This window comes from Periplaneta americana, chromosome 7, assembly GCF_040183065.1.
Source record: "Periplaneta americana isolate PAMFEO1 chromosome 7, P.americana_PAMFEO1_priV1, whole genome shotgun sequence".
Taxonomy (NCBI): domain Eukaryota; kingdom Metazoa; phylum Arthropoda; class Insecta; order Blattodea; family Blattidae; genus Periplaneta; species Periplaneta americana.
Genome location: NC_091123.1, coordinates 33,374,367 through 33,391,932, shown reverse-complemented (window position 1 = coordinate 33,391,932; position 17,566 = coordinate 33,374,367). Strand labels below are relative to the sequence as shown.

The 17,566-nt window shown below is 33.6% G+C and overlaps 2 protein-coding genes across 4 annotated transcripts in view; one reads left to right on the top strand and one right to left on the bottom strand.

Annotated features, from left to right (window-relative positions):
• Positions 1 to 17,566, bottom strand: part of LOC138703043 (uncharacterized) — an 825,197-nt gene that overhangs the window by 395,013 nt on the left and 412,618 nt on the right. The window lies entirely within an intron of this gene.
• The window catches only part of LOC138703044 (angiopoietin-2), a 412,233-nt gene continuing 399,692 nt past the window's right edge, over positions 5,026 to 17,566 (top strand). Inside the window, exon 1 of the mRNA XM_069830579.1 lies at positions 5,026 to 5,684. Coding sequence (XP_069686680.1) covers positions 5,446 to 5,684 — 239 coding nt within the window. The 5' untranslated portion in view covers positions 5,026 to 5,445. The remainder of the gene's footprint in view (positions 5,685 to 17,566) is intronic.

The following is a 17,566-nucleotide window of genomic DNA, read 5'->3' as shown; positions in this document are numbered from 1 at the left end:
AAATTGGTGACGTCGGTGGTCAGGCGACTGAACCATTTTGACCAATCCGTGGTCCAGGGAAATAACTAACAAGGTACTCTAACATTATGAACGCAATGTGAGGGTGCCAAATCTGGTTGAAACACGATATTTGGTTTGAAATCATGTAACTTACGGGAGACAAAAAATGTTCTAACATATTTCTGTACAAAACTAAGGTCAAATTTTAGGCAATTTTGGAAAAAAACAACAACTGAACATCGGAGCATGTTTATGAGTCAACAATATCTTAATGTCTCGAACTTCTGTAGATGAGATAGGCCTATATAAAACAACAAAAGTATGCTAAACATTTGTCAAGTTATTGCAATTTGATTTTGTATCATTATTTTAAGAACACCGAGTATTTTGAACTAAGAGATGTACCGAGGTATACGAAATTTATTCACAGATATTCCAGAGAACAAGCTAAACTCAATTGCATCACTTCGCCTTTCTAAACTAGCATACAAACAAGAGGAAAAAAGATCTGATATTTGAGTCTTATGGGCACAGATACCAACTCCACCTATTTCGGAACCAATAGTAAAGTAAGAACTGTAGAGGCAATAATTCTCGCTCCACTGAACCAAGTCCATAAATTGATCATTCTTTATCTGACATTTATTTTCAACTATAGACAAACAGATTTCATGCAGCATCACAATACGTCTTTTATCTCACATAAAATGAGAAAGCAAACACATCTTCATTTATAAGCAGAATTTCACATGGTGTAAGATTACTGTCAATAAAATCCTGTTTTCGTGAACATAATTACTACGTTGAATCCACTTGTTGGTATTTTTTCTCGTGTAGGAAACGTCGAGCGTAACGCGTTCGACTTGCACGCAGAGGTACCGAGTTCTGTTCTACCCGTGGAATTTACTGGTTAAATCAAAGCTTTTTACAGTTTACGTACCTAGCAACAGAGGTGAACGTTACGATTATATCTAAAAGAAATGGTCACGATTTTTCCCTCTCAATTTTCTCTATAATACAAATATCTCTATCGACTTTTATACTCAGTTTCACACCGAAAAAATTAATTGAATCTGTTGAACAGTCCAATACCAAATTGCATTATAGGCAGATTATAACATAAGTTTCGCCAAATTATCTGTATTTAATGGTTTCATTATCATTTTCAAAGTTATAGACATACCATAACCTAGATCTTTTCTGCAGTCTTTTCTTCGCAAACTTTCCTCCCAATACCAACTTAATTTCCATTTCTTATAGTTTTCTCAATACATATCCAATCCATATCTAATCTGGACTTAATTTTAAACATTAGATCTGCTTTATTTTATTAAATGACAAACTTTATAAACAATTTAAGTAACTGCTTCTGTCATCTAATCACAGAAATAGTCCCTTCACGTTGAGGCACTTGTAATATACAAAAAAAAAAAAAAAACAGACGTGATATAATTAGATGCTTACATGATACTGACAATTAACAGGCATCGGATGTTAAGACACGAACAATAGGATTTTACGTATCTAAAAAAGACTTAAATCAACATTGAAATAGGAATATAGTACACAAAAAAGAGACAAAGAAAGTCACAGCCATATTTTGACACTAAAATCACTTATTTTTGCAAAAGAGATAATTACATTATGATACTGTCATCAACTATGTATCTGTTACCCATTGCCGATAAAGCGGAGTTTAAACTTTAGTTAAAATTTCTTCAGCAAAATATGTAACAAATATATATTTTTATAAAATTACATAATTCTATATAAACATTTCGTATACAATTACAACATATTTCCAAATATCCAACAATAATTTATATAGTTGACAATTTACGTACAAGAGTACATAGTGCGTATAAAACACATGTCAATCCTTACTTACAATTTCTTAGACATAATAAAAAAAACAAGAAAAATGTAATAAAAGGCAATTAACAGTAAGTATTTATACCAAAAGACGTAAAAATAGACAACTTAAAACTCTATTAAGCGGTAATGAATGGCCTACTCAGCGGCGAACTTCTGCCTAGGCCAACTAGGTAGCTGCATAGGGCCCCAACTCCGGAGGGATAATAATAATAATAATAATAATAATAATAATAATAATAATAATATGATTATTATTATTATTATTTTAAAGACAAAATATGTTAAATTAATAAAAGTAAAAGTAAAGTCTGTTTTTTGCTAAATTACCCATTACTCTGTTAACTGCCTAGAGGCCAAGAGTCTCTACGTCCAGGCCTGTGATTCAGTATAATATGAATTATTATATAAATGATATTCCGCTGTTTGTTTTCTTTTAAAATCTATTTCTATGCTACAACAAACTGTTTACTGTAAAGAAAAATTTAGCAATACTTGAAGATATTTTTAGTCCTTTATATTTCATCATTCATCCATTCCTGATTCTCAAAGCATCAATTCCTATAAATCAGTAATTTTCCTGAACATACTCAGTTTAATCAATATTACCATAACCACCACCACTACCTAAAATAGTCAAACATTGCATCCTTTGAGCTGGCCACCTCTCATTCTTGGCAGAATTTTAAAGCACTACAGGTCTACATCCATTACAAGAGAGACTTCGAAATCATATGGTCACCATAATCGCCTCACATATCAAAAGGCTAAAACATAACGGATAAACAGTTAGTATTTATAGGAAGGAGCCTGATGTCGATCGGATCCTCTATATCTTGAAATAGAAAAGCTACAAAGTGTAAGAAATAAGGCCTAAAAAAACAATTCAACAACGTTAACCAACTATGATCATAGGTTTGTTGTTAGTCGTCTTCCAAAAAAAGGAAATGATACTCATTTAAATTTTACGTTCCATATATCTTTATTCTCTTTATTATAAAAAAATTACAATTGTTAGAGCAACTGGGTATGGACTGGAAGGTCTTGAGTTCAAACCCGGGCAGTGACGGGACTTATCTTTTTTCGCTGAAACTTCCAGAACGGCCCCGAAGTTCGCTCATCATCCTATCAAATTTGAGTACCGAGTCTTTTCAGAAGGTAAAAGGCAGTCGGAGCGTGATGCAAACCCCACAATCTCATTCTAGTGCCCAGGTCAAGAAAGCATGGAGTTCTACCTCCATTCTCTCCAAGCGCCCTCAAGGTTTATGTAAAGGATGCCTTTACCTTTAGTGCAAGCAGGACGAATGGTGCAAGTATTGTAATGCTATAAAAATCGATGTTTATATTTCCATGGAAATATAAGTCTTCAGCATACATCAATCAAAAACGTGTGTTGGGAATGCCGTTTATCTGCCAGCTTCTGTACAGAAATTTCTCCCACAGTACTGGTCGGATTTTGTTCATTTTCAATATGTGCGACTAAATATATATCCGGGAATGAAACATATTAAATGTAATAACTTTCAGTAAAATAAATCAATGTCTTTACTTGAAGTCATGAATAAATAATAGTACTCAAATTCAAGAATTGTTAGAAGAGTTAGCCACCGGCGTAGCTCGGTCGGTTAAGGCGCTTGCCTGCCGATCCGGATTTGCGCTCGGGCGGGTTCGATTCCCGCTTAGGCTGATTACCTGGTTGGGTTTTTTTCGAGGTTCTCCCCAACCGTAAGGCAAATGTCAGGTAACCTACGGCGAACCCTCGGTCTCATCTCGCCAAATATCATCTCGCTATTACCAAATTCATCGACGCTAAATAACCTCGTAGTTGATACAGCGTCGTTAAATAACCAAGTTAGAAGAGTTATAGAATATACATGTAATAATATGTAACTTTTTTTGCTTCCGTTACAAGTTATTTTAAATGCTAACGGTGAGAAGATATGAAATACGCAAAGAATTCATGGGAAATTTTTATAAATTCTGAGAGAGTAACTTTGAGACTATTTGGTATATTTATTTCCACTTTCTGTTTTCTATTTGATAAGCAATATATCGCCGGTGTTCACGTAAAAGCGCTTATCCCATAAAAGATTTTTTTTTTCAGAAACAACTATAATTACACTTTAGCACATTATTATTAGATACTGTCTTTATAATATGAAAGAATATAAACATAATTAACAAAACACATATATTCACGTTTTGTAATTAAGTTTTAACTAATTACACTAATTACAACAAAAAAGTCACATTTAAGCTCTTATACCTAAACACCATCGATATATAAACCAACTACAGTTTCATCTTTAAAGCCATAGAACTTCAAATTGTTCACCAATATTTTGTGTAATAGCGAAAGTTGTCTTTACAGTGTCTATGAGATGAAATAATGAAATAAATTTTAACAACATTCAACTAATTGAAACTATTTTACAAATTTTAATAAAACTATCTGATAAAAAATACAGAGCACGAAATAAGTCGACAAAAAAAAAAAACAAATATTTTTATCCTAACCCGTATGAGAGAAAATTAAAAGTAGCGGGGTCTCTGTTGATGTGGTCATCACGGCACACGGCCACCGTTTACATTAACAGTGAATGAACATAGATTCCCTTTGAACAGGAGATAAATATTCGCTGCTCTCCTTGGACTCGAACATGGATCGGTTCGCTTTGTAGTAAATATTTAAGATACATACATATATACATACATACATATATACATACATACATACATGTTTTTATTATTTTATATTTACTTATTTTGTTTAAAATAAAAGGCAGAATAACCATGCGGTATATCAATGAAATTAAATCAATCACAAAGCTATGTTTTAGACGTCAGTTGTCTTTGGAAGCCAGCGTCAAGTCGAGCACACCTTTTTAATAAAATTCATTGACAAATCTATAAAACATATGCAGCATGAAAGAAGTCGACGTCAACAAATCCCTCCCTCCACCTATGGTCTTACACCCGCCACCACCACTACCACAACCACCACCACCTCTACAAGAACCACCACTACCATTTCGTGGCCGCGGCAGCATCGCGAGATTTGCCTCAGCAGTCCACACCAAGTGAAAGTTCGCCGACAATTGGTTCCAGCGCTAAAGCCATTCCATGTGCCAGCCCTGTCTGCCGTATTACCGTGCTTGACGTCTGGCGAGCTGCTACTCTCGGTCAGTAGGCAACGTTCCCTACATCCATGGTGACACAAACACACATCCTCATCTCCTTGGTGATCGATGACTTGCTAGAATCCTAATCTCTTGCATTCATAAAGACACAAGTCCGATATCCAGGCACTTAAAGACTCTCTCGTTCATAGACACAACTCGTCTCGTATATAAACAAGAATCCGAACGTTTTATGGTGAAAAAATTCTTAGCTGCTGTGTTAGCGAGCCACTCAAAACACGCGTATTGCATCGTCTCTACCTGTTAGCCCAGACATTAAGTGACACTCCGTGTTAATCTCAAAGTGATAAGTGACAAGCCGCGGGGAGGGACCTCGTGTTGCTCCGAGTGTGTGAAGTGACTTGTGTGAACAGTGTCAACAGAATTTTCGAAAATGAGGAGCAACAGGCTCCTAGTATTTTTTGTATTTTGCCTCCTTTACCTGCAGGACGCGGTAAACTCGGTGGCCGCAGGAAACCGTAGTGCTAGGACGAGCAATGGACCTACGAGCTACTCCAGCTTCATCCCACAGACACATTCGCAGTTGCACAGGAATGGAAGTCTAGCCAGCCTAAGTAAAAACATCTCGGCGGCTCTACCGGGTGTTAACAGATCTGGAGGACTTCGCAGCAGGTGAGTAACAGGTTCTGCGTGCACTGGGAAGTAGCATCATGCTCTGTGCAGTCCACGAAGGAAAGAAAGTAAAATGAATCGATACATTAGACTCCAAAGAAACCAGCATTCGTCGGAATACATATAATAATACAATCTAAACGTTCATGTTCGATATTACTGTCTTCCGATGTGGCTCAGATGGCTATTTATTTTCCTTCTGCTAGGATTGGGTGTATGTGTGCAACGTCTTGTGTTTCTCCTGTGTTGTTATAAGCGACGGCCTTGCGCCATGATGATAACTAGATAGTCCCGCTACTTGGAAAAGCCTAATATTGCTTCACAAAAATAACATGAAACAGAAAACAGATTAGATATTCCAATACTTGAAAGCAGTAGACTACATTTTACTATCATCATCATCATCATCATCATCATCATTATCAATATCATCATCAAACTTTTAAGCATATAGGCCACTGTTCACCTCTTCCGACTTTAAAATGGACCCGTCATTTTCTCCAAAGCATTGCAATGGTCGATCCCCCTCTCTTCTTCCACTTGAAATATATGTTTTTTATTAATTTTCGCAACCTTAATCTGCAGTTTAGGTTTAAGTTACTTGTTCAATCCAATTCGTTTTTAACATCCCTTCTCCTCCCAAAATTTGAGAGTCACTGTAGTTCTGGGCAGGTTTCAGTCTGGATTTACCTTTGGCTCAATTATCATTATTATTATTATTATTATTATTATTATTATTATTATTATTATTATTATTATTATTATTGACTAGGAGAAACAACCTTAAAATTCTACGAAGTTATGACAATTCCAAAATTGCTATAATGGAGTGAAACTTGGACATTACGAAATGCACTTTGAAATAAAATTCAATCAGGAAAGATTAACTTTCTGAAAAGCAACAAGAGGTTCTAAATTATATATAATTAGAAATGAAGAATTTCGTAACGAGTTTGAAATCTTTTCCCTTCATGGAAAACTCACCGAGTATAAAAACAAATGGAACTTTCACGTTTTAAGTAAGCCAGTATCTCGCATTTCACGACAAGCTTATGAATATTAGGCACGAAGAACATGAAACCTAGGACCACCAAAGAAAAGATAAAAAGACTTCATTTGAGCTAGGGCCTATAATATAGTTAGAACAGGAGATTCTCCTATGCCATAATGTGATGATGGTGATTATTATTATTATTATTATTATTATTATTATTATTATTATTATTATTATTATCATCATCATCATTAATTAAATATCTTGTAAGTAAACCATAAGTATCGCATATTTAAGGCTTCTCTGAATTCATTGTCTAAATTCGAATTTCACTGAGGGCCTGGATACAGCCTATATGCGTTGTCAATGTAATTTCCTTTATTGTCTTGAATAGAGCCCGGCTATTTGCTTACTCCAGTTCCCGTTATCTATCTAGGTTAGGCTGAAAATAGCTTTAATATTACTACAGGTAAACTTCGCTAGCTGTAAGAAAAACACTTGATACATCTCCATCATCATCATCATCATCATCGAATACGTATTGACTAAAAATCACAGCTTTAACTGTTGAAGGCACGGTCGTATGGCAATTAACCTATGTGCTGGCCCAATTTTGTGTTGATGTCACATTTCGGGAATCACAACTTATCCATTCAGTGCTTGTCGAGAAATGTTCTCAAAATGAATTTGAGATAAACTTGATTAGGCGCCTGAACACTATTATTATTATTATTATTATTATTATTATTATTATTATTATTATTTCTTTATTCTCATTATCGTGACTTGTCAGTTGTGTATCGGAATTTGACTCCAGATTAAATACACATTCCTCATGAACATATCCAGAAAGTAGGTATCAATTTCCTTCACAAAACTTTCCGAAATATATGAGCAAATTGTCACAGGTTTAGTGCCAATTATAAAATGTAGAATATATATAATTCTGAGAACCATTATAATTGACACTTCTATTATTATTATTATTATTATTATTATTATTATTATTATTATTATTATTATTATTATTTACAGTTGTATATACAGTTGAAACTAAGATGCACAGTTTTAATGTTAGTTCGAATCCTGCCTAGATTATGGATGTTTGTACTTTAAAGATAAGCGTCATAAAAAATTATAAAGAAAATGCAATAAATTATTTATATGAATAAGTTTCTTATTACAGACATATACTTAACAAAAAGTTAAGATTATTATAGGATTATGGAAGCAAACAGACCAAATACAAAAAAAAATATGTAACATTTATTACTGAAGTCGCTGTGCTTTTAAGTCATAAGTCACCACAAGCTAGAATAATCAGCTAGTATGTATGTAGAATTCAGTACAGAAATTAAACATTGCAAAACCAATAAAACACACCTACTATCTACAATAATTTACACTACAAATATGATTCCACACATCAACCTTCCTGTAAGCCTACTGAAACTGCGGCATTTAAAACATTTGATTTCACTTCTTTAACGACACGCGCTACTGAATACCTGTTCCATTGTAAGAAAATATCTGCATAATAACTATGCATAATAATTTTAATGTACAGTTAACAAAACAAATATTCTTTAATGAGAGCAAATATGATAATTATGATGATAATAATAATAATAATAATAATAATAATAATAATAATAATAATAATAATAATAATAATAATAATAATAGTATGAGTAAGCAATACATTAGAAAAGATTACAAAGTAAGGCAAGAGTAGTCCGCCTCCTTGGTTTCGAGGTAACGTGCTAGATTCCTGATGAAGGTGGCCCGGGTTCGATTCCTGGTCGTGAAGTCAGGGGGATTTAATTCGGACCTCTTCACGAAGACTAGTTGTCTGTCCATTGTCCAAGTGTGTGTGGTGTCTCGCAGTGGCCCCCGGGTACCCAGACCCAGTAAATAGGGGTGTCCTGCAGTGTGTGCGTATGTTGAGTAGAGCTGTTGGTCTAGGTACAACAAGCCTCAGGTTGCGGTGCCGAAATTAGTTATATAAAAAAGGCAAGGGTGGCAAATAAGAATAGAAGTTATACAAAAGATATTGTTTTTTTTTTTTATTTTCACAGTAATTGAGATATGAACAGTAATTTGGGATTATTATTAGCAGTGTCTTGAGAATTACTGTCTACGATATTTCGAAACTACATACAATTTTATATTCAGGATCGTACTGCAAAAAAACCGAAGGATGATCAACGTATTTGGTCCGTTAGGTCTGGACAATTCAAGCAATTACTTCCGAAATGCAGGAAATAGTAAATCTCAATATACAGTTGGTAAACCAAATTAATATTCTTCAGAATACATCACGCCTCGCCTATTGCTGCTCCTTCTAGTGGTATTTTGAAGAAAAAGAGTGCGTGCTATTAAAGTTTTCGAATATAAAGAACACAAAATAGAATTTAGAAGATCTTGTACAAGAAATAAGTTTAAGTCGTTCCAATCATTTTATCAGCGTTAGAAGTAATATCAAAAAAACATAATTGAAAATGCATCTGTGAAGATTACCAATAACATAATATCCAGTGTTCAACTGCGATGTAAAGAGTTGACTGGACCTTTGCACAATAAAAAAAAAGTTATTGTCTTACTTGAAAATCTAAACAATTTTCCATAGAAAACCTATCAAAGAAATAATAATAATAATAATAATAATAATAATAATAATAATAATAATACTTACTTACTGGCTTTTAAGGAACCCAGAGATTCATTGCCGCCCTCACATAAGCCCGCCATTGGTCCCTATCCCGAGCAAGATTAATCCAGTCTCTATCATCATATCCTACCTCCCTCAAATCATTTTAATATTATCTTCCCATCTACGTCTCGGCCTCCCTAAAGGTCTTTTTCCCTCCGGCCTCCCAACTAATAATAATAATAATAATAATAATAATAATAATAATAATAATAATAATAATAGGTTAGAGTGGGGTAAATACATAACCATCTCTGTCTCGCAAACGGGGCTACTGTATTACCTCCATAATTTAATTTTGGAGTAGGTGAGAAATGGCCTACATATTTTGTTTGAAGCCTGCTAATTCAGGGACAGGGTTCATTTACGCGTATAAGTCTACAAGGGCCTGTCAGCTTTACAATTCTTCTGAGGGAAACCAATAAATCACTGGCAATTAATAATAATAATAATCAGGGAACGGATTTATATGGACTAAAAATATATGAAATATGTAAATATATATGTAGTTATTTTTACCAAAATATGGAATTAAATATGGATTTTTACCAAAATATGGAATTAAATATGGACTTAAAATTATAAAAAAATGACTATGTACGTTAAATATTGGTACATTTTAATCAAACTAAACAAAAAATATAATGGACGTACCTTATCTTCCAATGTAGTTTCAACAAAACACAATTTTTATTGTCTGTTACCATAACAATAGGTTACAAACATTTCTTTCAAGTGCTGAAAAGTGAATCTTCTTCTATTGTCTCTGAGGATAGATTTATACTGACTAAAAGAGCGTTCGACGTCACAAGAAGTAACTGGTACATAATTCAATTTCACAATGTCTGCTGGGGATAAGTCCAAGTTAATCTTCACTGTTGATTCACCACTCATCACAGCAACAACCTTTTGTAGTTCTTCATATCCAGGGTTTTTTGAAAGTACAGTGTCCACCTTAGCTCTTACTGCATCTGCAACTTTACCTCTACCACGATTCAGTTGTTCCACAGTACTATTTATAATTTCAAAACTTTCAGATAGTGAAAGGTGCCTATTTTGGAGACTTTTGAGCGTTTTTATGATGCATGAAAATGTATGCTGAATGTGAGCTAAGTCATTCTTCACACTTATGTCACAGGTAACTGTTTTCGCAGTATCAATTGAGACTGCATCTTCAGAGTCCAATGCAAGGAGAACATTGTTAATAGAGTCTATATGTTCGGCATAATATTCAACTGCTTCTAGCCATGTACCCCATCTAGTTAAAATTGGCTTTGGTGGCAATGGAATTTCAGGGTACATTTCTTTCAACACGTTAACTCTACTGGGAGCTTTGAGAAATACTTTTTTCACTGATGAAATCAACAAATCTACTTTAGGGAAATTGTCTCTGACCACTTCTGCCACACGATGAAATGCATGCGCCACACAAGTAAAATGAGTCAATTTAGGATATACAACAGATAATGCTTGTCCAGCTTTGACCATATAAGGGGCAGCATCGCTAATAAAGAATAACACATTATCGTACATAATACCCTTTGGCCACAGGATACCCATAGCTTCGTTGAACAGTTTAACTATAGTTTTGTTATTGCACTTTTCTAGAACATCACAATGTAAAAGAATTCGTTCAGAATATTGTTCACTTAACAAACCGATAACTACATTACCAACAAGTCTACCTTCTTTGTCGGGAGTCTCATCAATGGAAACCCAAATTGAACTATCTTTGATTTCATCTCTTATCTTCTGTATTGTCTCATCGTAGATGGATGGAGCATACGTCTTCCTAAGTGTTGACTCATCCGGGATTGTATGTTGAGTATATTTTTCAAGGAATTCCCTGAAGACCTTATTCTTTAGTTTGTAGAGAGGAATATCAGCAGAGATGAGAGAACGGCACAGGTCGATGTTAAACTCAGATCTTACATTCGATGTTGTTGGTTGTGTTAAAAACAATTGTCTCTGCTTGGAATTTAGTTGTTTGTTGGCCTGATGTTTACTAGTTGTAATGTGTTGTTGCACCAGGAACTTTTGTGTAGATGATACTGCACACTGACACAAATTACAAAATAATATTTTATTGTCAGTTGATAAACCATCTTCTTTAAATTCTGAAATGTAACTTGTTAGTTTTGATTTTAAATTGACTGAATGACGTACTTTTGGCATATTTACCGTCTTTATAGTATGATTTACAAAACTGAACCTATGTGTACTCTGACTGGCATTTAACTGTTGAGCTGCACAACTGAAGTCTGTTAAAATTTTTAAATTAAATTAATACAGTTTTGTAACTTACTTTCCCATTGTTGATAGGACTGCTAATTTTCAAATAACTCTGATGTTAAAGGGATTACTGAACATGTGTTTAAATCTCTATTGTTGAAATGTATTTTTAAAAGTTAATGGAATTTTGTTTTGTTTTATTGTTAAACCTAATATAATATGGACTGTTTTATATGAAATATGGAAAATATATGGAAATTAACGAAAATATGTACTAAACTCTAAAATATGGAAAAATATGGAAAATAAAAGTAGGATTTTTCAACCCTACACATTGTGAAACATAAAGATAATGCAAAATATAAATTATATTAGCTTTATAAGTAAATATGTATTTACATATAAATCCTTTCCCTGATAATAATAATAATAATAATTTTGTTTTATAACAAAACTATCGTCGTATTGGCTGTACATGTCAAATAAATGCAATACTGATCCACGATATTGTTTATAATACCATAAGAAAGATAGCACAAGTTACAAGAAATCTTCTAAGGTCTGGTAATAGAAAGAGAATAAACTCGCCTAAACATAGTAAAGGTTATCCAGCCAGCAGCAAGACCATATGCAAAGCATAGCGCGTTCCAAATATTGGCTCAAACTGGTACTGTGATCGCACTGGCAGACTGACAACTTGTGACGTGTTCTGAGATACATAAAGGTCAGCCAGCAGGCGAGACTACCGAAGCACTGAACCCACTCTTGTGTGCACGGCTCACACTCGTATCGCGGCTCTGAATCTCATGTCGTTTCGTTCCATTTATTCAGATATCTGTTGTTTTGCCAAAGACGGTGACGGTTGGACATCAAGGCCATGGCAACAATGTCGTGTTGCCATGACTGTGACCATTGTCGGTGCTGGCACTCCCACGCCATGTCACACCTGACTTGGAAGTCATTCATCCATTTATCTAAGCGTTCAAGTCACTTCGGTAGAATCAGTTATGATTTCAGACAATGTTTTCAAGTAGGAAAGAATTGAAAAATAAAAGAGCGAGAATCGGAAATAAAGTTAATAAGCAAAAAAACAAAAGAATACTCTTTTACCAATGCTAATGTGTGTACTTCCATTTGATAATATAATTTTTATTTATTTATTTATGTGCTGTATAACAGCCAGGGACCAATAACAGTTCAGCACAAGACAATATCATTACAAGAACATTAATAATGATAGAAATTACAATAAAAGTACATAGGAATAAGTGAAGCGTCTGTCGGCTGAAACAACGTTGTAAGTTACAAAATTTTCATTCGGCATGTTTCCGTGTAATAATGTTGTATGCCATGTTACCTTGCTATACTCTTTGGCTTGCAACTGTCCATCAATGCAGTACGTGAAATTTGTCCACTCAAACGTTTGCTACCCTCATAAGAACAACGTTGTACGTGTACACATTTTTGCAGCTCCTGTAAATTTAACCAAATGTAACTTATAACGTTATTCCAGCCGACGCTTCAATTATTAAAATAATGACAATTTGAAATATGATAATTGAAAATTAAAGATGGAATCTTATAAATGAATATAATGCAAATGATAAAAATATGAGAATAATAATACAATACATATCTAAACAAAAGACACAAATTAATAGCAAGTGAAATAAAACTCCAAAATGTATATACTTACTTACTTACTTACTGGCCTTTAAGGAACCCGGACGTTCATTGCCGCCCTCACATAAGCCCACAAGATTAATCCAGTCTCTACCATCATATCCCGCCTCCCTCAAATCCATTTTAATATTATCCTCCCATCTACGTCTTGGCCTCCCCAAAGGTCTTTTCCCCTCTGGCCTCCCAACTAACACTCTATATGCATTTCTGGATTCTCCCATACGTGCTACATGCCCTTCCCATCTCAAACGTCTAGATTTAATGTGCCTAATTATGTCACGTGAAGGAAGCAATGCGTGCAGCTCTGCATTGTGTAACTTTCTCCATTCTCCTGTAACTTCATCCCTTTTAGCCCCAAATATTTTCCTAAGAACCTTATTCTCAAAAACCTTCAATCTCTGTTCCTCTCTCAAAGTGAGAGTCCAAGTTTCACAGCCATACAGAACAGCCGGTAATATAACTGTTTTATAAATTCTAACTGTCAGATTTTTTGACAGTAGACTAGATTACAAAAGCTTCTCAACCGAATAATAACAGGCATTTCCCATATTTATTCTGCGTTTAACTTCCTCCGAGTGTCATTTATATTTGTTACTGTTTCTCCAAGATATTTGAATTTTTTCTTCCTCTTCGAAGGATAAATCTCCAACTTTTATAGTTCCATTTCGTACAAACTACACATTAAATGGATCCAAGTTCAATCCATGCAAATTGGCTATTTTATACATCTGCAGACAGGAGAGAGGGATTTAGAATTTCTATTGTAAAATATTTTATGAAATCTTAAACCCTCAGCAGAAATTCGAAGACTGATATTGCTTAAGAAGGATTCACAATCAATATCAATCTTAATAACTTTGCAAAAAAAAAATAAATAAATAAATAATCAAGATCTTGATGTCTGGCAAATAAACTACAGTAATTAAAATATTTGAAGTTAATCTCATATTTATAACCAACGGAATTACGTAAAAATCTATAAGAACACAAGGAAATGAATTTTCTCTGAATATTCTCCAATTTAGCCGAGTCAGTGGAATTAATACTATAGATGCATATTCAAGCTTGAATCTAACCAACGTATAGTATAAAATTAATAAGACACATAGGAGTAGAAAAAGAATAAGTTACAGATCTAATTAGACCAAACATTCTTATTGAATGGGTGCACATGATCATGGAAATATAATTTAGAATCAAGTAAGATACCAAGATCTCTAATACAATCTTTCCTAGTAATTATAACATTATTAAGAGAATAATTAAATAATAATAATAATAATAATAATAATAATAATAATAATAATAATAATAATAATAATAATAATACTAATGAGTTTAAAATTCCTAAACATGTAAAACGTTTGACTTAAGACCTATTTACGAGTACAAAAACATTTACAGACAATTCTGCATATCTAACATAGGTTAATATTTATTTATATTAGATATCTAAAATAAACATGTGATTCAGTGTCTAATGGAGAAAGAGGGGATAAGAATGATGACAGAAGTGAGGAGAGGTAGAGCTGATTGTAAGTTATAGAGGTAAGTGAATGAGTATGATTAAATAGTCTAAATAAAAGTTAGTTCAAAATTAGGGAAGTTTTAGACGATAGGAAGTACTTCAAAATATAAGTAAACAATAAAAGTGGGGAGGTGTTCAGTAGAAAGAAGAGAAAATTTTAAGGTGAGAGATTAGAAAGCAAATTGAGACTATGTATTTTAGTAATAGAGGTACAAAGGTAAAATAAGATGACTGCACACGTCAATGAAAGTTTGTATGTGCTATTGTAATTAGAAGGTAATGGGGAGCACGAATACAGAGATGTGCTGGCGACCCATTACCAAATAAGAGTTTAGAAATAAATATATCATATCACATCATATTAGATATCTGTTTAGTATGTGAGCAGTTCGCAGTAGAGATTTTTTCTTCAGTTCCATGATTATATGTTTCACGGACACAGCTTTCAGATAATTTTGTAGGGGATTTTAAAATACATTCTCACGTTAGCCAGTAAGCAGCGGTATATTAAATTTGCTATGGTGTTCCATATGCATTGCACTTGAACCTTCATCACACTCATATTTTAAGATCACTTCAGACTCCTTTCTTATAATGTTTCCATGCGAAATAATTGCAACATCTATGGTATAAAAACCATACTCTACTTATGTTCGTTATTAAAGTCATACTATTATTTCTTTTATTCTTTCTTACTCTGTTTAAACCCTCATTTTTATCAGACTTACACATTTTGGGAGGGAGAATCACCTTATCGTACACTAGACATCTCATTGATGGGGGCCTTCTTGGCCGTGTGATTGCCATTGCTGGCAGGGCCACCGCATCACAGGACAATCACAAGACAATGGACAAACGCCAAGTTCCGTGAGTGAAGATACATTTCTTTCACTGACCGCGCCGGGAATAGAACTTCCGTCCGTTTGGTTAGGAAACGCACGCGTCATCCACATAGTTACAACGGCGATCTGTTTTATTATTATTATTATTATTATTATTATTATTATTATTATTATTATTATTATTTGTGTGGTATATTTACACGCGTGCCAAACGGGATGCTTAGCCAAGGGTAGATCAATTCATTACAAATTATAAAGTAAAAACTAAGTAAAATGATAGGCCTACTATGCATAGTTTACACAAATAAGCTATACAATTTTTAAAATTAACACTTTTTCTATCAAAATAATCACTGTTGTGTAGGCTAATTTATACACGAATAAAAGAAGGTATTGGCTATACTCTCAGCTCAGCCTACTTGATAACTATTCATACATACTTTACCGCAAATAAAAGTATAATGTTCACAATTACATTCCACTGAGGGAGGAGGGGAGAATTTTGAGCTCTAGGTGAGAGGAAACTTCATCACAGAGGTTGACTTGTATATTGATAAGTCTACTATTTATATACGTTTATATCGAACTGATAATCTTTCAATTGATGATAACTAAGCTGCTTTGTTAATCTATCGACGACCTAGATCCCTTTCTTGTATTGCTTCATATGTTTTTTTTTTTCCCAACAATTTCTTGATACGTCCATCACCTCCTTAATAATCATTACCATCTATCACCAATATCATATGGAGTTAAATTATCAGACTATGTTCCAAGTAGAGGTAAAGGTAAAAGGAACAAAAAAAAAAAGAAGAGAGATCTTAATTTTATTGTTTTAACTTCTTTTATCTATCTACGTCACAAGTGTGATTTCGAGTTTATCATAAGAAAAGTTAAATAAATTCAATTTATAGATTTTATCCATGAAATAACTGAGCTTCAGTGTATAACATATGCGGAAACTATTTCCCTATAGCATTTCTCCAATATACTATACCACAAAAAGGCGATAAAAAGCAAGCATTTACTCCTTCGCAGATTTCATTGTCTGATGACCCGTCACCTATTCAAAGATATTTCTCCCCACTTTCTACAAGAAGTTCGTCTTCAATTTCATTACTTGTAACATATCTTATCCCTTCACGCCTGTTTACATGAATGGGTTTGTGAATTGCCGCCAAGTCGAAAGTTCTCTAACTTATCGTATATGTTGAACCACTTCTCTTGACAGACGATACGAAAAATTATTAGCATGTACGTCATTAACGGTGAGAAAATTGTATTATTAAGGCGCAGGTAGACTACTGCTGACAAGGTATTAACTTAAATTTAACAAAACCAAGGCACAGTATGTTGCCACACCAAGTCCTTGAATATTAATTAATAATTATGTGATTCCTTCATAGCTTTATGGCTTGAGTACAGCTGCCCATAATTTCCAGATCATGAGCTCCTTTAGTGTTCCGTGTGAAGTCTAAATTATTAATTAATTATAATTATATGTTATTATAATTATATGGTCCAACAATTGTAATAATTGAGCCGTTCAGAGCAAAAGTGGTGTAAGTCAAAATTGAGCAATGAGGTTTAAAGTAAAAATTCAGTAAAATATAGCGCAAAATAGCAATTAATATGTCCTTCTTGCTATCCAATGACTAGTAATAGTTTAAATAAATTTAACATTAATTGCTTCTTTGCGCTATATTTTACAGAATGTTTATTTTAACCCTCATTACCCATTTTTGACTTACACCATTTCTGCTCTGAACGGCTCAATTGTTAAGTTAATATTGGAATAAATTAGGAAATAAATAATTAATATATTTTCTCCATTACTTATAGCAGCTAATATTCATCCTATAGTATAATTAATTGAAGAATAAGTTAACATTT